At 49.3% G+C, this 21526-nt stretch overlaps 2 protein-coding genes across 4 annotated transcripts in view; both read right to left on the reverse strand.

Annotated features, from left to right (window-relative positions):
- Positions 1 to 12000, reverse strand: part of DNAH10 (dynein axonemal heavy chain 10) — a 147412-nt gene extending 135412 nt beyond the window's left edge. Inside the window, exons 1-5 of the mRNA XM_043559162.1 lie at positions 11637 to 12000; positions 8742 to 9147; positions 5495 to 5595; positions 4297 to 4405; positions 858 to 973 (exon numbers count right to left, since the gene is read on the reverse strand). Coding sequence (XP_043415097.1) covers positions 858 to 973; positions 4297 to 4405; positions 5495 to 5595; positions 8742 to 9147; positions 11637 to 11861 — 957 coding nt within the window. The 5' untranslated portion in view covers positions 11862 to 12000. The remainder of the gene's footprint in view (positions 1 to 857; positions 974 to 4296; positions 4406 to 5494; positions 5596 to 8741; positions 9148 to 11636) is intronic.
- A 529-nt stretch (positions 12001 to 12529) lies between these two features.
- The window catches only part of ATP6V0A2 (ATPase H+ transporting V0 subunit a2), a 44495-nt gene continuing 35498 nt past the window's right edge, over positions 12530 to 21526 (reverse strand). Inside the window, exons 16-20 of one of the 3 annotated variants that reach the window (XM_043557369.1) lie at positions 20545 to 20664; positions 19162 to 19281; positions 17287 to 17404; positions 16693 to 16864; positions 12530 to 16166 (exon numbers count right to left, since the gene is read on the reverse strand). In XM_043557369.1, the coding sequence (XP_043413304.1) occupies positions 16067 to 16166; positions 16693 to 16864; positions 17287 to 17404; positions 19162 to 19281; positions 20545 to 20664 (630 nt within the window). In that variant the 3' untranslated portion in view covers positions 12530 to 16066. The remainder of the gene's footprint in view (positions 16167 to 16692; positions 16865 to 17286; positions 17405 to 19161; positions 19282 to 20544; positions 20665 to 21526) is intronic. The other 2 variants (XM_043557370.1, XM_043557371.1) reach the window with 2 other exon arrangements.

Genomic DNA, 21526 nt, shown 5'->3' on the forward strand with positions numbered 1-21526 from the left:
TGGCCCTCTCCCCAGCAAAACAGATTCTTGACACGGCCTGCCTCCCACTCCCTCCCCTGATTGAACTCCAGTCCAGACAACCATCCCCCTCCACAGACACTTCCACGGACTCCAACTGGTCCACTCTTGCCTTCGGCCCTCACCCTCGCTCCCACAGTACGATTTCCACACAACAGCCAGAGGAACGATGCCAACCAGATCATGTTATTCCCCTGCTGAAAACCTACCCTCCTTTCCAACTTTCCTCACTACTCTCTAGCCGCACAGGCCCTCCCTCTGTTCCTGGACCAGGCTATGTCTGCTCCTGCCTCAGGACCTTTGCACAAGCTATCTTCCCTGCCCAGGACGCTCTTCCCCCCAGATCTTCACAGGTCTGACCCCTTCACCTGATTCAGGCCTCAATTCAATGCCATGCCCTCAAAGGGGCCTTTCCTGACCACCTCAACCCCACCCTATCACACTTCCCTAATGTCACTTCCCTAACAACCTGTCATTAGAATAGCCTGCTCATGAGATTCTTTTTTTATTGTTTGCCTATCAGACATCGCCTCCTCAGTGAGGCCATCCCTTACCACCACTCCCTGCACACACACACAGTCCATTTCTCTCACATTACTAGGGTTCATTTCACTCATGCCACTTGTCACTGCCTGTTATTTTCCAGTTTATGAATCTGTGTTTCGTGTCCTTCCCCAGCATAAGCTCCTGGAGCACAGAGACCTAGTCCGTGCTCCTCGCCGCTCTGCCACCAGGGCCCACAGAGGCACCCGCTGGATATTTATTACTTGCGGAGTAAATGAATCAAGTGGCCTTAGTCTTACAAAATGCTGAGGTCCCTTCCCTTTGTCCACAGTTACCTGACATATGATATTCTTCAGAAGATGAAGCACGTTAGCGTTGATAATTCCATACTCCAGGGTCTCGGGCATGATCTCCATGGCTTCCTTCATGTTGGTAGCTTCAGAGATCATCTCTGTGTGGGAACAGATTCAGAGGGTGAGACGCGTGGGGAAGTGGCAGGCAGTGAACCTTCCAGGTGTATCTGGACCTTCCAAGGAATCTGCTCCTTCTTCCCGAGGAGCTACCAACGAATGTTCCAGGCACAGGCTCAACATGATGCTAATGTCTGTGCAAACGACTCCCTCGGCCGCTGAGACATCAAAAAGAAACCCTACGCATTGTGGTTCACAGAGCTGCACAGACTGGTGGATCTGGCTGGAGTTGTCTGAAGTCAGGCAAGAATAGAAACAGTAGCATTTTCTGGAAATGTTTGCTGGGTTCCTTGCTCTCCCTGGGTCCCCGTACCCAGCGATGCCTCCCCAGTTCATCACCAGAGTCCTTTTTGAGTCATGGGTATTTATTTAATGTTCATTTATTTTTTGAGAGACAGAGAGAAAGCAAGCTGGGGAGGGGCAGAGAGAGGGGGAGACACAGAATCTGAAGCAGGCTCCAGGCTCTGAGCTGCCAGCACAGAGCCCGACACGGGGTTTGAACTCACAGACCACGAGATCATGACCTGAGCTGAAGTCGGATGCTCAGCCGACTGAGACACCCAGGCGCCCGAGTCATGGGTATTTTTTTCTTATTTTTTTTTAATTTTCTTAATGTTTACTTATTTTTGAGAGAGAGAGAGAGAGAGAGAGAGAGAGAGAGAGAGAGAGAGGGAGAGAGCGCGCGCGCTGGGGAAGAGGCAGAAGGAAGGAGACACAGACTCCAAAGCAGGCTCCAGGCTCTGAGCTGCCAGCACAGAACCTGATGCGGGGCTCGAACTCACAAGCCTTGAGGTCATGACCTGAGCCGAAGTCGGACACTTAACCGACTGAGCCACCCAGGCGCCCCAGAGCCACAGGTATTTTTAAAGACAGATTTGGTAACAGCCTATTCTCCAACCACGTTTTATTTTACATGTCTTTACTCCACCCGCACGGTACACATTTTGAAGGTCACTTGGGCCCATCCCTCAATCTAACCGGGAAACACAGCAGATACACCAACCAAGGCAGTTACCTCACTGGCTTTGGTCCCACAGCTGTGTAGACATTCTCTCCTTAATATGCTTCTTTACAGCAAACTCTTTTTTACTTAAGTAAATTTATTTTAAGGGGAAAGAACCTAAGAACCCAGAGCGGAGGAGAAAGAGAGGCTGATCTCGACGGAAGAGAAACGGCGAGACACAAAGACGACAAGAAGGTCCAGTGATGAAATCCGAGGAGACGCGGCTGCTGCCCAGCTGGCGGCCTGTGCGCCATGGCAGGTGCTGTCCTGGAGGAGAGCACTGAGCAGGGATGAGGGGGCGCGAGCCTCTACAAGCTGTCTTCCCTACTTCTGGTTCCCGCCTACGTGGGCAGAGTCACCCGGCAGGGAGGCCCTGACCCAAAACACCATCAAAGTTCAGAAGAGAGAAAAAGAACGCAACATAATGCTTGTTCTACGATTTACAGGGAATCGTGAAAATGTAGCTACGTATGCGCAGCCTCCATGGAGGCGAAGGCGGAAGAAACGGGGGAACGTGCAGGCAGGAAGGGTGGGCAGTCAGCCTGAATCGAATGAGGCAAGAGGAAGAGCCAGGGGTCAGAAGAGACACGAGAGTGACAACCACTGGGGGGACGGGGGTGTCACCAGAAGCACCCAGGTGGCACCCAGGATGGACGAGGGCGGCAGGAATGCACAGAGGGAACATCCCACCCAGAAGTCACCCTGCGGGATGAACGTGGCCTCCAAGCGGCCCCTCGGCTTTAAATCACACAGCCCACGTGGACAAAGCCCCAAAGAGTTTCTTATAACTCAGGGCCACAACAGTTTGCATCTCCCTTTAATTGTTACAATAGAACCAAGAACGTATTCATACAGTCAACTCTCATTATTCGTGGGAATTCTGTTCTGCGAGGTCACCTCCAACAAGGAATTAGCGAATACTGAACCATTGCTCCTACAGGACATATGAGGTCAGGTTTCTGCAGCCTCTGGTCACATTTTTTTAAGGTGATTTACTTATTTTGAGAGAGAGAGAAAAATGCAAGTGGGGGAGGGGAAGAGAGAGAGGGAGAGAGAGAGAGAGGATCCTAAGCAGGCTCTGCACTGTCAGCACAGAGCCTGATGCGGGGCTCGAACTCATGAACTGTGAGATCATGACCTGAAACAAAGTTGGACGCTTAACTGACTGAGCCACCCAGGTGCCCCTCTGGTCATATTTCTTTCCTCCCTCCCTCTCTTCCTCACCCCTTCCCTTTCTTTCTTCTTTCCTCCTTTCTTTCTTGAAAGATTGAGAGAGAGAGAGAGAGAGAGAGCCCATGCAATTGGGGGAGAGAGACAGAGGGGGGAGAGAGACAATCCCAAGCAGGCACAGGGCTGGATCCCAGGACCCCAGGATCATGACCTGAGCCGAAATCAAGAGTCAGACACTCAACCGACCGAAACACCCAGGCACTCCTCCGGTCACATCTTTATCAGCCATCAACACGTAACCTTGCTTTATGTGCGTTTCTGTGTAAAGATACCTCATTTAGGGGTACCTGGGTGGCTCAGCCGGTTAAGCGTCCAACTCTTGGTTTCAGCCCAGATCATGATTTTGTGGTTCATGAGTCCAAGCCCTGCATCAGGCTCCGTGCGGACGGTGCAGAGCCTGCTTGGGATTCTCTCTCTCTGCCCCTCCTCTGCTCATGTTCTCTCCCTCCCTCCCTCTCTCTCCCTCCCCCTCAAAATAAATGAATAAACTTAAAAAAGAAACAGACACCTTATTCAACATACGCTGTTGATTCACTAGCATGGACCTCAGCCGACACTATAACTGACAGCTGATCGAAGTGTACCTGATACACCTATGTCGTCTGGGGCCCCATCACAGCCTTCTTGCACTCAGGAATACGGTGCTTCACTACTACGCTTGAGGCCATTTTAAACAGTGAAATCGCCAACAAGAAGCACAAAAGAATGTGAAAACCGTGGCACCAAAGAGATCACAGTAGGAACAGTTGTTTACAAGAGTTAAAACGTTGTCACCGCGTTCGCCCTCAGCTGGGAACAGGCACACGGGGGGACTCAGATGTTGCCCCATCCTGTGCCTGGCCCCAAATGACCTCAAAGCGACTGCAGGTACTGATTTGGGGGTTACGAAAAAAAATGCGAGTAGGTGAATTTGCAGATATGGAATCCGTGAATACTGAGGATCGACCGTACTAAAAAAAAAAAAAAAAAAAAAAAGAGTTGTATTCTCAAGAAAGCGTAAAAATGAAGAATCTCACAGAGACACCCCCACGTGCATACACACCCACACTCACACACACACTAGAACTATACCTTTTGTATTTCGGAGAAAATACACCACATTCTGGTCCAGGAACTCCTCAGGAACGGGAGTACAAAGCACATGGAGATATGTCTTTTCCACGATGTGCTTAACGGTTCTCTGGAACATGGGGAACCAAACATCAACGGGCTGAGATACATCTGCTCACCCAGACAACCTAACGTTCGGGTGCCCCTGAGCACTCCTGTCAGTGCGTTCTGGTCCCCCTGGCCGACACGGGGGGGACCACGCACCATGAAGGACCCAGGCCTGAACACTCAGTCTGACTCTGCTGTTAATTGGCCAGCGCAGCCACACGGGAGTAAACCGACTCGGGAAATGTCCAGACTGAGCCCTTTCCTAGCTTGTAAATTGCAACAAGCCGGCTTCCAATTGGTTTGGGGGGTAGGGTATATTCATGGAGTAGTTAGTCATTTCACTTAGCACAGGCCGGGCTAAATGCTCACATCCTGGCTTTTAAGCTCCACCTCTGGGATTTGTGAAAAGATTAACTCGGCCGCAGGCCTGGGCTGTCCAAACTCTGCATATCCCAAAGGTTTTCAGGCTGGCCCTTCGCCGGTTCCCAGGTGATAACCTCTGTTCTTGGAATGTCCCACCTGATGGACACCTGGGGTACAAAGATAGTTTAGACTTTGTCTACACCTGGGGTACAAAGATAGTTTAGACTAGCAACGTCATTGGTGGTGAATGCCTGGTTTTGGTGGCCTGGGGCCCTGGTCACACTACATCGGTCTGACTTCCCGCGACCTAGAGACTGGCCCTTCATGCCCACGCGACAGACCCCTGGTAGAAACGCTGGACGCCGAGGCTTGAGTGAGCTTCCCCGACTGGCAAAACTTCCCGTGTGCTCTCCTACGTGCTGGGAGCAGCAGCACCCCCACGCCACCCTGCAGGGGGCTCGGGTCCCTTCTCTCCCAGACTCTGCTCCACGTACCTTTCTCTTTGTTGATTCTACGCGGCCTCCTCTCACTGAAATAAACTATAGCCTTGAGTATAAACGTTTTTCTGGGTCCTGGGAGTCATTCTAGCGAACCATCCAACCTGAGGGTAGTTGTGGGGACCCCCAACACAGGATTCTATCGTCTCCATTCCAAATATGTTCCTCGCATGAACTGTCACTTACCCAGACCCATCACAGGGTATGGCATTCCCGTTACCCCAGCAAGGAGGGGAAGGAGCCACGCGTACCTTGACGGGCAGGTCTTCTAAACTCTCTCTGTCGACTTCTTCATCCCCGATGCCTAATACAAGCTGATCTGCGGAATCGTTTCTCAGTTGCAGATTCTTGGCTGCAAAATATCGTTCAGGGTGCAAAATGAAATAATCAGAATAGATTTCCTACCATCGAGGCCAGACCCGCATCTTGTACGGCAGCATTATTTCATTCAATAGTCACGGTATCTAAAAGCTCCGTGTACATTTTGGACAAACGAATCGCAGCCTCGACGCACGTTATAACGACGAAAGCCGTTTGTATTTTTGCTGGGTGGGTTCTCGGTCGGAAATTTCACGTGTATGCATGTGTGTGTGTGTGTGCATGTTCCAGCGACAGTGTCCAGTGAGTGATTTCTCTGAGGTTTTCACTTAAAGGGGAGTTTTATTATTAGGATGAGAATTATAGCTAACATACTAGCACATACTCTATCTTCACTCTGAAACTCGAAACTTGTGGGGGATGAAAAGAAAGGTAATCTAAGTAAAACGAATGTATCTCTCTCAAGTCTGTTATCAGTGCGGATCTGGAACTCTCAGAACCCGTCACAGCCCTGAGAGTTTCTGAGAAACCCAGTAATTACAGGGAAGGGAGAGCTTTTTCCAAACGGGTTGGCTCTTGCTGCAAAAGGCACCGGGCGGAGCCATTGTGGCTTTTGAATCAAATCAACGTGTGGGGTCTACTGGTCTACTATTGACGTTCTCATCCGTAAAATGGGAACGATAACAGCTAGCGGTCAGACTCGAGGATCCGACTGTGGTGTGGTTAAGTGCCCGGCACACCCACCAGCAGAGGAAATGGTATAAAGCCAGCAGCACCAACGGGATTAGAGCACCAGTAACAGCCTGTAGCCAAAAACACACTAACAAATGCACCAAATAAATGCAGTGCCGCTGAGCTGTATACCTAGAAGTGGTTAAAATGGTAAGTTTGGGGGCTCGATGAGTTAAGCATCTGACTCTTGAGCTCAGCTCTGGTCAGGATCTCACAGTTCGTGAGACCAAGCCCCGCTGTCAGCACAGAGCCTGCTTGGGATTCTCGGTCTCCCTCTCTCTCTCTGCACCTCTCCCCACCGCTCTTACGTGCCCCCCCCCCCCGCCGTCTCTTCTTCCTTCTCTCAAAATAAATAAATTTGAAAAATAAACAAAAATGTTCAAATGGTAAGTTTTATGTATATTTTACCACAATAAAAAGAAAAAATACATTTAATTATTGATTTGGAAGTAATATTAATTTGCTTTGTTGAAAAGACCTCCTTGGCCTTTGCGTCCAAGCAGCGTCCGTCCACAGATGTCCTTCCTGTCCAGAGACTGACTGGTGCTGAAATGGATGTGTCTCTCAACAAGATTAGAGCCCCGCAGTAAATAGGGCTGTGGCCCTCATAGCCACCGTCTGTCTTGTCAAAATCCAATTTAGTCCTCCCTGAGGACTCATGGTCTGTATTTCTAACCCTGTAATCCTCTCCCCTCAATCTGTACTACAGAAGGAATGACATTTTGGCTAAAATGAACGCGTCTGGAGGGGCGCCTGGGTGGCTCGGTCGGTTGAGCATCCGACTTCGGCTCAGGTCATGATCTCACGGTTCGTGGGTTCAAGCCCCGCGTCGGACTCTGTGCTGAGAGCTCAGAGCCTGGAGCCTGTTTCAGATTCTGTGTCTCCCTCTCTCTCTGCCCCCCACCCCCGCTCATGCTCTGTGTCTCTCTGTCAAAAATAAATATACATTAAAAAAAATTTTTTTAAAGGTTAAAAATTTTAATAGAACTATCCTACGATCCGGCAATGGCACTACTGGGTATTTATCCAAAAAAGACAAAGACGCTAATATAAAGGGATACACGCATCCCTAGGTTTATGGCAGCAGTATTTATAATAGCCAAGATACAGAAGCAGCCCAAGTGTCCATCTGTAGATGAATGGATAAAGAAGATGCGGTGTATATAGAGATACAATGGATTACTCGGCCATAAGAAAAAATGAAATCTGGCCGCTTGCAACGACATGGGTGAAACTAGCGGGTACCATGCTAAGGGAAATAAGTCAGTCAGAGAAATACAAATACTATAGGATTTCACTCATCTGTGGAATTTAAGAAACATAACAGAGGAACAAAAGGAAAAGAGAAACCAAGAAACAGACTCTTAACTACATAGAACACACTGATGGTTATGGGGGTGGAGGAGGGGGAGGGGGAGATGGGTGAACTAGGTGAGAGGTATGGAAGGCTGATCATCACCATATTATACACCTGAAACTAAGATCACACTGTACGTTAACTCTACTGAAATTAAAATTTGAAAAACTTCATAAAATTTAATAAGATACATGCAGCTGCCCAGAAAAAGGGCAAAATAAATCGTTTCAGGAATGAGGACAAGTAGACAACTGAATTAGATAAACAGTAGAAATACACTAGGAATCAAATGAAACCACTCAACAACTACAAAAACACGAAAAAAAATTTTTTTAATAAAGGAAAGGAAAAAAGAGCCACCCGCAGGAGAACCCAGCCTTAGCACGAACCTAAAGCCATCCCATCACTACAGGAAAAGCGGAGCCTGCAGAGAATCAGGCGCCTCGCACGTTCAGGTGTGTTTCCAGCAACTTCTCCAGCTCACACATTTCTATCAGCAGTAAAATCCTCCACTACTGCCTCGGACTGGCCAGAAGAAACGGGGCGTGTGGTTTGCACGAGGGGAAGGAAGCCTGGGCTACACAACAGAGCGCACAGGTGTTGAGCTGTCACGGACGCCGCTTGCACAGGGACGAGGCGCCGGGGGACGTGTACTATACCGGGTGGAATTCCCAAGGTGACTGTATTCGGAAACAGGGTCTTTGCAGATATAAAAGAGGAGGTCCTACCGGAGAGGGCAGACCCTGGATCCCGTGACTGTCGCCTTTACCAGAGAAAGGACAGGAGGATTCAGACCCACAGAGGCAGAGCGGGGAGGGAAGCGGTCGCAAGGCAAGCGAGGCCCAGGCCAGAGGGGCCAGGCAGGTGCTCCGCGGAGCCGTGGGAGGGGCGGCCCTGCTCACAGCTGCGCGCTCGGCCCCAGAGCTCGGGGAGGCCGCCCCCCTGCAGCTGCCGGCCCCCCAGTCTGTGGTCGCTGGCTGCGGGCCCCCCGGGGCCCGGGTAATGCGCCCCGAACGGCCAGCACCCACCTCTGTCCCCCATACCGGGCCCCAGCCTCCCTCCTCGCGGGGAGCCGCCCCCACGCGACTCACCCTCCAACTCCGCTGGCTGAGCCTCCGCCTCTTCCTCCTCGCCTTCCTCCTCCGCCTCGGGCGTCTCGCCGTCTTCACCGCCGCCAGCACGGAGGAAAAAAGTAGTAACACGTGTCTGCCCCACCACACCAGACACCTGATGCCCTGCTCCCCCACCCCACCGCGCGCCGCGGGGAAATGGCCTGCACCTGCGACAGTCCCGGGGAAGCGGGGGGGGGGGGGGGGGGGAGGGGGGAGGAAGGTCACGGCGAGGACGCGGGAGCCCCTCCCCGCCTCCTGCCCTTGGGTGGGGCTCGGCCAGTGCAGTGACCGCCAGCGGCCCCTCCACGAACCCGAAGACGCTGGCGGGCGTGGGGGGAGGGGAGGCAGGCACCTGATCCTCTCGCGTTGAAACCGGCCTCGGGCGCTAGTTCCCCGGGCTCCTTACACCTGCCACCTGCCGGTCTGGAGCCTTCTGCCTCCCTGCTCGTCTCCCCCTGCCCTCCTGGACCAGCGCCAATTTATGAACCAACACAGTCGTACAGAAATGTTCCGGTTAGCAGAGACAGCTTCAAGTGGCCCGAAAGGAAACCCTGTGCAGACTCCCCAGGAGATGAAGGACGCAGCATGGTCAAGCGGTTCCACCGGTTGATCTCAGTGATCAACAAGCATAAAAAAGAGGCTCAACCCTGGGGCGCCTGGGTGGCTCAGCAGGTTGAGCCCCTGACTTTGGCGCGGGTCTTGATTTCGCAGTTCCTGGGATGGAGCCGGGCGTCGGGCTCTGCGCCCACAGCTTGCAGCCTGCTGGGCGCTGGGTCTCCCTCTCTCTCTCAGCCCCTCCCCCACTCGGGCTCTCTGTCCCTCAAAAATAAACATTTAAAAAATACTAACAAAATAAAAATTTTAAGTTAATACTCAAAAAAGCCTTCACTTCTAAAAAAAAAAAAAGAGAGAGAGGCTCAACTCCACTAAATATTATTAAACACGTAGTATAGACTAAGCAAGCGCATCCCTCTTTCGTCTATGGGATTGGCGAGCGTTAAAAAGACCGACAGTATCGGATGTCGGCAAGGCTGTTGGCTGACAGGCACCTCACCACCGTTGGGTGTGGACTGGCAGGGCCTTTCTGGAGAGCAGTTTGGGCAGCCGGTGTAGATGCACACACCCAGGAAACCAGCCATTGTGCTTTTGTGAACCCGTCGCAAAGAATTACACAAAGTGTGCAGAGATGGGTGGGCACTGTTGCCTTGTTTGTGAAGTAAAATACTATAGGAGGGTAAATGGTCTTTAATTAGGGAATGGGTAAGCGCGGTACATCAATGTGCTTAAAACCTGCAAAGTTAGGGGCGCCTGGGTGGCTCAGTCGGTTGGGCGGCCGACTTCGGCTCAGGTCATGATCTCATGGTCCGTGAGTTCGAGCCCGGCGTCGGGCTCTGTGCTGACAGCTCAGAGCCTGGAGCCTGTTTCCGATTCTGTGTCTCCCTCTCTCTCTGCCCCTCCCCCGTTCATGCTCTGTCTCTCTCTGTCTCAAAAATAAATAAACGTTAAAAAAAAATTTTTAAGAAAACCTGTAAAGTTAGGTAGATCTATCAGTATTGACATGAAAAATTCTCAAGATACGTTTGAGGGAGAGGCAAGTCACAACGTAATATACATGGTATGATTGACTTTAGAAGCTCTAGACATCTATATATTAACATTATAGAAAGATACAGATGATAGATGATGGATAGATAGATAGATAGATAGCTAGATGATAGATTGATTCAGGGCAAGATCTGGCAGGATACACACCCAACTACCTACTAGGAATGGCAGCAGGACTTCAGGGTTAGTGAAGGGTTGCTTTTGCATGTTTTACTGTACGTAATTCTATGTCATGTGAGGTCTTTTTTTTTCATGTTTATTTATTTTTGAGAGAGACAGACAGAGCACGAGGAGGGGAGGGGCAGAGAGTGAGGGAGACACAGAATCGGAAGCAGGCTCCAGGCTCCGAGCTGTCAGCACAGAGCCCGACGCGGGGCTCGAACCCACCAACCATGAGACCAACCTGAGCCAAAGTCGGACCCTTAACCAACTGAGCCACCCAGGCGCCCCTGTCATGTGAATTTTTAAGAGAATGCCCTCCAGGACTACCTGTGTCATTTTTTTTTTTTTTAATTTAAGTGAGTCATCCCATGATATATATACAGCCTGATTCCATTTTGTTATTTCAAGAAATACGCATTTAACTATTAGAAGAGCATCTTGGGCTAGCTGGCCACCACCCTCCTTCCTATCACCACCCTCACCAGCATCTAGTTGTCTGCGTTCATATAATTTTCGGCTGGGAGCAGAGAGAAGACTTGACCGGGGGCAGGGACAGAAATAGAAAAACGGGATGAAGAGGCATGCCCTGGTCCCCCTCCAGGGCCTTTGGATGACCAGGGCCCCACAAAGGATCCAATAAAGCTGCCCAAGGGTCTTAATAGGCAGAGAGTGAGTGACTATGTGAGACACGGAGCTGGGGAGGAGGCCTCTCCCCCCGCCTCTGCCCAGAAGCCGACACCATTCTGGTGCCTCCAGTCTCGGCAGCTTTGAGTCTCCAAGGAACAGCATGCTCAGCAGAGGATATACTGGCATTCTCATGATGCAGTGACGGTGGAGAAGAGCCAGAAGAGGAGGGAAAGAAGGGGGAAGCAAGTCCAGAAACAGGTCACAGTCCAAGGGAGATTTCCAAGCACCCTTCCGGGGGTCCAGGAATTAACCAGGGGACCCTTTTAAGTGAGGCTGAGATCTGCTTCCACATAGAACGGGGACATCCAGCCGGGGGGGGGGGTGGGAGGGGGCGGCGGGGAGGGACACTGGGCTAAGGCCTGTATCAGGGGACGCGGCTCAGAAAGCAGCCGCCGAACTGCACAAAGTCCAAGCCTAGTCGGGGCGCTCACCGATCTCCACCTCCACCTCCTCGGGCACCACCTTGCGGTAGAAGAACAGCGTCAAGGCGCCCTCTTCGTCCTTGGTCTGGTTGAGGAAGTGCAGGATGAGGTCCTCGACCTCGCCACCGTCGCGGTTCAGCAGCTCCTCGAAGAGGTGGGGGTCTGTGAGGCCGAAGGCCGTGTACACGCGGTCGCGCATCCACAGCACCCGCAGGTCGTCCATGGCGCCGCGAAGGGCCAGACGGCGCCCCGGGAGCCCAGCGACGGGCGGCGTCCGCGGCTTCGGCGCCCCTGGCAACGGGAGCCTCGGCAACGGCCGCCGCAGGCGCGGGTCGGCAGCGTCCCGGGACGCGCCCGCCCCGGCCCCCGCGCTCACTGCGGCGCGGGCCCGTCTCCCGCGGGTGGCGCCCAGCCTCCCCCCGGATCCGGGCCCGCCGCTCCGGCCGGCCGGAGAGCCGAGCGGAGCAGCGGGCAGCACGCATGCTCCCGCGACTCGGGGGGACCGACGAGCCCAGCCCGGAGCCTACCGCCGCTGTTGCCCGGGACACCCCACTGCGGGTTCCAGGGAGCCCCTCCTAGGATCCTCATCACCCCGGGCTGACATCCCGCCCTTCTGCCCCGAAGGAGGCCAGCGAGGCGACCGGTCAAGGTTGCACTGTCTCAGAGATGGCCCAGGCAGAGTAGGAGGTGAGGCAGGGCTGATAGTCTGAGCCCCCCCCCCCGCCGCCAGTGTGGATCAAAGGACCTCAGAAAGCAAGCACCTTGAAGAGTTCCAGGAATGGACAGGTTCTCTCTGGCACACGGATCAGGGAAGAGGGAGTCCCAAGAAGGGACAGGCGACTTCTGGCTTTAGCTTTCTAGACACGTGAAGGCATAATAAAGCAAAACACCCATGTTTTAAAAATATATTTATTTTTCATTAGTAAAAAGAAGTTCAATACTGATAGGAAGATGCAATGTTGTCCTTTCATGCATTTGTGGAGCTTTAACTTAGTGACTGCTCTCCCCTCCTGGAGATGAGTCCCCTGGACGACAAGGCTGACACTAAGAACCTAGCCTTCATGTTGGGTTTTCCCATCAAGGAACACGTGGAATGTTCTGAAGTATTTCTTACAATTCTAAACCAAAGCCCGGCCTCAATGACCTTGCTGTTGGAAAACTATTACTTGGAACTGCCTGATTTTCATCATCTTGAATTAAGATTTCCTAATAACCTTACTGGAGATTATACCAGATGGCATGCACGCAAACTTGGCTTTAAAATTTTAAATGAAGAGATTTTACTGTTTTCAAATGCAGACTGCAGAACAGTTGTAGCAGTTCTGTTTTTGTTTTCCAAAATAAGTCAGACCCTAAAATGCCTGAATATTGAATTCATAAACATCTTAAGAGTGACCTATGAATATTGAATTCATAAACATCAAAAGGCTCATCTAGGCCTTTTGAAGCTACAGCAGACTGGAAACTGAGCACAGAATGTTGTTATAAAGTACCCATTCCCGAAATGAGGACAGAATGGCATTCCGTGAAAGGGGTGTCTTTTCAAAGTCCTACCCACAAGGAATGGACAGTCCACAGGGCTCACCATGATCCCCATCAGAACACCCAAGTTCTTTAACTGACCATAACTACGTCACCACAAGGACGTTCTTTACCCTTGCAGGATGAAATCAAGTTGTTTTCCTGAAGAAATGCCTTGGATTTTTATTTTAGGACTCCATTAACACACAGAATGAACACCTGAATGAACACTGGAAAACATGGCTGTCATGACATTTATCATGACGTGTTCTCTTGAGGAAAATAAACAGATACATAGCTTCATCCGGACAATTGACCATTCTTCCTCCAGATATTTGCTATTAAGGGAACAAAGTCTGTCTCAAAAATGATATACATAATAGTTCCACCAGACAGCTTAAACATAAAGCAAAGCATAAAGTTTAAACATAAAGCAGCCACTGGAACCTACAGCTTTAGAAAAAAAATTAAATTTCCCCTAGTGCCTACAAGACACGATCAAGCTCTATTTCTAGAGAGGCCTTTCACCAAAGTTGGGGCTGCTAATTCATTTTTTATACAATTATGTAGAATACATAACCACTACATAGGTCTCAATTAAAAACGGACTCTTTCCTCTCTGTTCTATACCCTGGTAAGAGATGTTACTTAAAATGAAAAATTCTGTAACAGCCCATAACAGTTACCAGTGGGGGCACTAAAAAATTCCAGCAGACACTACAGGCCCCCTGTTTACTCATCGGCTAACAGTGCCCCGAAATCGTGAGTTTCCTAAGGATGAATTACCATTTTATTACAACAGATCCTTGGCGTAAAGTAATGAAGATGGCCAGTGGTGAGGGACAGCACTGTTCAGAGTTTGTATTCACCCAACAGGAGTGTCCAACGTTAGACCTTTCCGGAGAAACTGCACTCTGACAGCAGAATCACTTCCCAAGGATTTATCCGCGTGGTTTGAAGCTTGATATTGTAATACGAGGGACAAAGGCCAGTAACTCCCAATTGGTCAAAGAGCAGCATGGAAGGCTTACCACACAATTAAGGTCTAACGTTAGCGTCACGATTACGTCAGCGTGTTCAGTTCATGCCTCTCGGCAAACAGGTCTCGACTTGACCTGAAAAGACACGCTTAGATCCAGGGCTACCAGAATCCAAGCTTGAAATGAAAATTCCAAACTCCCCCACTAGGCAGGGTGAAGGTGTATGGTGACAAACAGGACTTTTCATGCACCTGCCTCAAAACGTTAAGTGAAAACACTGCCGATTTCTTTTTGAAAATAATTACCTAACATCAATTACAGTAAAATATGAAAAATGAACATAATTTACAAAACTACAGATCGTCCTCAACTTACGATGGGGTCTCATCCTAAGTTGAACATGCATTTAACACACCTACCCTAGGGAACACCGCAGCCTAGCCTGGCCCGCCTTAGACGTGCTCCAAACACAGACAGGAGCCTCCGGTTGGGCACAGTCATCCACCACAAAGCCTATTTTATAAGGGAGTATTGACTATCTCCTGTAATGGGCTGAATCCTGTACTGAAAGTGACAAACTGAACGGCCGTGTGGGCGCAGGTGGCTGTCCGTGTACCACCTGTTGACCCTCCCGACCGCGTGGCTGTCTGGGAGCTGCGGCCTCTGCCCAGCATGGCGGGAGAGGATGGGGCCACAGATCGCTGGCCCGGACAGGATCCAGATTCAACCCTGCAAGTATGGTTTCTACGGAATGTGTATTGCTTTCACAACATCATTAATTCAAAATTCATTAAGTGGAACCACTGGTAAGGTGGGGACTGTCTGCGTAGATTAAAACATTCAACAGGACTCAAAATCCTTCAAAGCTAAATGTCAAGTGAATAGATGAATTTAAATTAAAGAGAACTTTCAACCGATCCAAATGGTGTTTGAAAGCTTACATTAACTCTAAATACCTTTACCAGACCTTTATTTACAATCAGTCTGAAAGTAAAAAAAAAAAATTAAAATTATACTGTTCTCAAGGCCAGGTGCAATCTCTTCATGGTAAAATATCTTAATTTATATTTTGTTATAAAAATATACAAAATACTACTTTTCACCTTCCCTTCACTCAGTATAAACCCCTAAAAGGTTCGGTAACATCAGTAACATCATACAAGTTGGTCCCTAAGTTCAAATCACATCCGTATTTTATCTTTTACGGTCACACTGGGTTTTAAGGCTCAGTATACAGTTTATCTTTCCAACATACAATGATCATAATTGGTTTTATATAGGGATAAGAGGGTAAGAATATCTTTAAAAATATACAAGTGGGATAACCATCTGTCGTATGTTATTTTATCCCGTTTTCTCCAATTATTAAAACAAGACAAAATTGTAGAAACAATCCCCTACTTGCAGCTCCAGACAGCATACGATACAAAATGTTTACATACTTTTAATCAAGCAGAATAAATGCGAATCTTTTGATTATCCGTCATTAAATTTTTTAAAAAACTATACTTAACTTCAGCTGTTGGAAAATATTGTCTGACAACTCCAAGTGACAGAATAACGCTGTAATTTTTTTTTTTTTAATAAGGTGAAAAGGACTCGAGTAGCTAAGACCATTTTCAACTAGCCATTCAAAACCACTTCTCCCCGCCAAGCCTCTATTTTTAAAAATAACTTTAACATAACTTTTGGCATTAACTTAAGTTTGCTCACCATAAAAACTGAAAGAAATTTACATATCTGAAATTGATAAACGTTACAAAATATTTAACATGAGGAAGAGGTATATCTTACAGAATTATTTGGCTATGTCATAAGGCAATCAATGAAGACGGAATTTTTCCTATCGTAAGTTTGACGGAAGTGAAATTCTGTAACATGATAATTCTCCATAAATCCGAAAGCTTGTTTGGATACGGCAATGTGATCATGCCACGTCGTCACCGAACTTCGACGAAAGTAGTCTGAATGAGAAAGGAACAAACTTGGTGCCTGCACCAACGTAGAACTTGTTCTGAAATTCTACCCTAAAACAAAAAAATGTCCGTGTATTAACGAGAGACTGTGAGTAACATTTCCTACATTTCTTGCAACAACATTTATAAGTTAAGAAAAAACCCCAAACGGCTCCTGTGCCGAAGCTGCTTCGTTCCGTACGTGCTCTCTTGGCACACGTGTTATTACTTAAATAAGATACACACAGACACACACACAGCCTGCCCGTGTCGCCCTCCTCGACGTGCAACGGAAACGCGAACCCGTCATGATCCCTCACACGCTACACGCGTACACACGAGTATTCAGAACCTCTCTCCCCACCCGGGTAACTTCATACACAGACAAGCAATCCGACATACGCTGTAAACCATCACGAAATACGGAAGAATTTTATTTTGTTTTACAATGAGGTAACCTGTCAGGCCCCAGATAAATTCAAAGTATTAAACATACACGGTTATTAAGTGCCGGCATTTTGTGGGGTTATTTATACACGTGGGCAGAGGGGTCCAACATTTTTTAAATAGCAGTTCGAAAGCTAACTTGCATACTCACCAGTGGAGGCGTATGGCGTGGAGAAATGCAGAAAGGCCTTCCATGATCAAAAGGATGAAAATTGTCAACACTGCAAAGAGAGCGATTACTGGTAGCAGCAGCAAGACTCCGTAAGTGGTGTCTACCCGGAGGCCCACGCGCACCAGCATGGTCCACAGGACGTCAGACAGCTCTGCGGGGGAGTCATTCGGCAGGGTTAACTTCTGTTTACGTCCACGGCGTCGCTGCACTTAGCCAGGGGGACTGGGTCTCCTTCTGACAATTCTGAATTAGTATCCACAAATAACCCACACACCTACATAATCTACGCGTAACTCATGTAAAAGTCAGCCAGCTCCCGATCACGTCAAACACGGAGGAAGATACGGCACGCCGGAAAACCCAGAGGCCTGCCTCCCCGTGAGAGAGAGGGCTGACACAAACGGGCGAGGCTGTCCCCGCACAATACTGGCTCACGCGGTACCCGAAGGACGGCACTAGGCTTCCCTCGGAATTGTGAAATGTCGCACAGAGCCCCCCCCCCCCGGGTTCACCGCGGCACGGTGGGGCGTCTCGGCACAGAGTGTGGGACCGCAGGTCTCGGCAAAAACTTACGTGCGTGGGCCAGGCTGAGAGCCCAGAGCCTCAGGTATGAAGCGGTGTTGGAGATGCACCCCAGACAGTACTCGATGGAATGAATCACTTGGGTCATCAGTATCTCTCCAAAATTAAACTGAGGGAGATCACACAACACGCATCAGAGTCGCCGAACTGCCCGCACGCGCCCACCCACCGCCACGCCTGGCCGCTTTCCGTTCCTCGCTCAGCGGAAGGACCGGCCTCTGGGAGGCTGGGGAGACGGCGCAGGAGGGTGAGAAGCAGCGAGTCAAAGGCCTGAGCTCGACTCACAGCCCCGTCACAGACAGCACGCCGCCCCGGCTCCCCCGTACTCCCCCGTGCGGCACCCGTGTCACGGCCCTCGGGCAGCCCAGTGCGACTCTGGGGCCAGTCTCAGCGACCACGGAACACCTACTGAAACCAGAGACGCTGACCGACCCCGAGCCTGGAAGACTCTGAAGTCTTCAGAAGACAGGTGCGTGTCTGCTGCATAAATGCAGGCCCAACAAGGGGAGACTGTGAAAAGGGCCCCTGGCAGTGAAAAGGCTGTAAAACACTGGGAAAGAGGACTCTAACGCTCCTCCCCGTTCTGCTTTTTGGTTCTCTTATGATCCTATAAATTATCAATCATCCCAAATTAAAACGCTACATTACGTAACAATTACAAAATGTTGACCGTCAGAAATTTTGTTTGGCCCTTACTGGATGGCCAAATAAAGTTTCCAAGAAAATAAAGCCGACCAGAGTAGCGGAATCGGCTCTACTCTGTCTGCCCAGGGCTGTGCCGCCCTTCTTTGGGGGGAACCGCTTCTTCTGCCATTCACCCCACACCCCCAGCCACAGCCGTTACGGGCTGAACTGTGACCCCCTTCCAAATTCACATATTGAAGGCCTAACCCCAACGTGACTGTGCTTGGAGACAGGGCCTTTTAAGGGGTAATTAAGGTTAAAAGAGGTCACGAGTGTGGGTGTCCTTAGAAGAAGAGGCGCATGCCCACGGAGGGCAAGGCCCCGTGATGACACGTTGAACAAGGCAGCCCCCACAAGCCAAGAAGGAGGCCAGGGGAGAAACCAGCCCTGCCAACGTCTTGAACTTGGGCTTCTAGCAGTAAACTTCTCTTGCCGAAGACCCCGTCCGTAGTTATGGCCATCCGTGCAGATGACAGGAGCGGCTGTTGGAACAGGGATGACGGGGGACTGCAGCCAGACAATCATAGTTCTTCCTTGGGATGCTTCCTAATCTAACAATCAGCCGAGAGCACTTTGCTCTCCGACGGAAAGACTGGAGAAAATAAGCTCAGGGCTGGCTGTGGCCAAGGTTCCAAAATCGTGGGGCCAACTGGCTTCAGAATATGAAGCAAACTTGCAAAGGAAAACCAACCCAGACTTCTTGGAATTGGACGCCCGGAAACCAATCATCCTGAGGCCAACTCTGCTCCTGTCCTGACATGAGCCAGAAGATTCCCTGTGAAGCCAATGTAATCAGGTCTCCCTCTTACAACTACAAAGTTCTGACTGAGACAAGAATCTCTGGAAAGCAATGCTCATGGCACCTTAAGTCACTTAATATGACAGCATGTAATGTTAACAGTAGAAATCCCACTGTAAAACTGAAACAACAAAATGATAAGCCAAAACCCTTATGGGCAACAATCAAAACAGTATTTAGGGAAGCTTTTGTAACAGGTGTTTTGGGTTTTGAGTTGTTTTTTTTTTTTGTTTTTTGTGTTTTAAGTAAACTCTATGCCCAACGTGAGGCCTGAACTCATGACCTGAAGATTAAGAGCCACACACTCCACCGACTGACCCAGCCAGGCACCCCGAGAGCTTGGCTCCTTGTCTAATGTTATGGACAGTAACAGGGAAGATTACCTCTTCACACATCATTTCTCTATATCCATCTTCTATTTGGTTATTTCCCTCTTCTATGTCTTGGCTTCCCAGTAGAGAAACTTCTTCCTCGCTGTCTTTCCTTACGAGTGTGTAACCACTCTAACAACAACCAAAAGAATACAGAGTCATTGCCTTTAAAATCACAAGGACCAGTGCTCGCTTCGGCAGCACATATACTAAAATCACAAGGACCTGACAAATCCAAAGTCAGAGCCCCTTCATTTCTCCTAATGATGCGGCTCTTCGAGATTAGAAAGTTGTTTATGAGAACGCAAGCATATCATACCTGTTAGGATGGCTACTGTCTAAAAAATGACAATAATAAGTATTGATTAGAGGAACTGGAACCCTTTGTGTACTGTTGGTAGGAATGTAAAATGGTGCAGCCACTGTGGAGAACAGTGCGGTGGTTCCTCAAAATAATCATAGAATGTGATCGAACAACTCCATTTCTGGGCACATATCCAAAAATCTGAAAGGACTCGAAACGATTTTTATACACCGTGCTGAAAGCAGCATTATTCACGATAACTGAAAGGTAGAAACAACCCAAGTACCCGTCGATGGATGAACGGATTAGCAAAATCTGATCTATCCATGCAACGGAATATTACTGAGCCTTAAAAAGGAAGAGATTCTGTTACAATCCAGATGAACCTTGAGGACATTATGCTCAGTGAAATAAGCCAGTCACAAAAGGACAAATACCGCATGAGTCCATGAATACGAGGTGCCTAGAGGAGTGAAACTCCTAACAACAAAAGTAGATGGTGGTTTTGAGAGGCTGGGGGAGGAGAGATGGGGAGTCAGTATTTCATGGGGACAGAGTCTCCATTTGGGAGGATGAGAAAGTTCTGGACGTGGACGGAGGTGACAGTATAGTCTATCACAATTATTTTTAAAGAAATCAAATGAGAAAGCGGACACCCAGGAAAACAGTCTAGGAAGAAATTTAACAAAATGGTAACCCTGGTTATAAGCGCATGATAGGATAGGGAGCTCTTTCCTGTGCGTTCCACGTTTCCTATAATTGAGGGAGGTTATTTAAATTAAACAACACTTTAAAGAAAAAAGTCAAGAAGCCAGGAGGAGGAACAAAAAGCGCTTTGCCGATGACAACAGTGCTGGAGGACCTGGTTCACACCCCCCGCCGGCCTGGTTCATCCCCGCACGGCCCGCGCCCACAGGCCCGCACAGCGGGCTCCGCAGCGAACTTCTGCGGAACAGGCGACACCGAGCTTCCGGATAAAGGGAGCGCCGGCTTTACAAAGAGCCTGAGACCCTCTGAAAGGTGTTTTCTTTACGTCTCTTTCTATACCTACCACCAGGCACCTCCGAACACGCGTCCGGACTCACACTTACCCGGCTCACGCCAAAGCAGCTGCGCCCGTTGTGCAGCCACAGCAAGAAGAGTGGTTTTCCCAAGAAGAGAACGGGAACGGACAGCGCCGTGACGGCCAGCAGCAGTCTCTGGACGTGCTCCTGTCGCGCAGAAGGGGAGGAAGCCCGTTAAAATGCAAGGACGTGCTGGCCGGGTCACTGGTGCGTTTTAGGAGTGAAAATCCAGGAGAACGTCTCCTTATTTACAATAACGAGGAACAGAAGGTAAACGCAAAAGCCGAATTGCATTCGCCAGCAGGTCTTTTCCCAAACTCATAGCTGAATTCTAGAACTGATGAGTAACACCGCTGACAGAGCGGTAAAATAACACTTTGTTCAGATCAGTGAGGGATGCATAAGAACATTCTAAACCAGAGGCAAACCCCAGCTCGTCATTTCCCAAAAACACTGAAAGAGGACGAATACAAACACAGACTAGACATTTTTTTATATTCTTGTTTTTATTATTATTATCATTGTAAAGATTACGTGAGGAACCTAAATAATAGTAAGTGGATTCACTTCTACACGAGAAAGATACTAAAAGAGCATTCAGAACAAAACTAAAAGCCTTTTCTTCAAAAGTCGGCATGTTTAAGGGTGCCTGGGTGGCTCGGTGGGTTGAGCCACTAACTCTTGATCTCCGCTCAGGTCATGCTCTCATAATTTGGGAGTTCAAGCCCTGCGTCAGGCTCTGCGTTGGTGATCCTCTATCTTCCTGTCTGCCCCTCCCCTGTTCGTGCGCTCTCTCTCTCTCTCTCTCTAAAATTAATAAGTAAACACGTTTTTTAAAGTACAGATATTTACCATCACCTAAAAAGAAATCGAGAGCAAAGCACATTCGCGCTTATACAGCCACTGCAGTGTGTGGCTCTGTGTGGCTTTATAGGCCCTGGAGGCGGCAATGAAAACAAACGATCGGGCATCACACGGTCCCCCGCCTAGCCTTCCTCCACGGCCGCCC

Source organism: Prionailurus bengalensis, chromosome D3, assembly GCF_016509475.1.
Source record: "Prionailurus bengalensis isolate Pbe53 chromosome D3, Fcat_Pben_1.1_paternal_pri, whole genome shotgun sequence".
Classification (NCBI taxonomy): domain Eukaryota; kingdom Metazoa; phylum Chordata; class Mammalia; order Carnivora; family Felidae; genus Prionailurus; species Prionailurus bengalensis.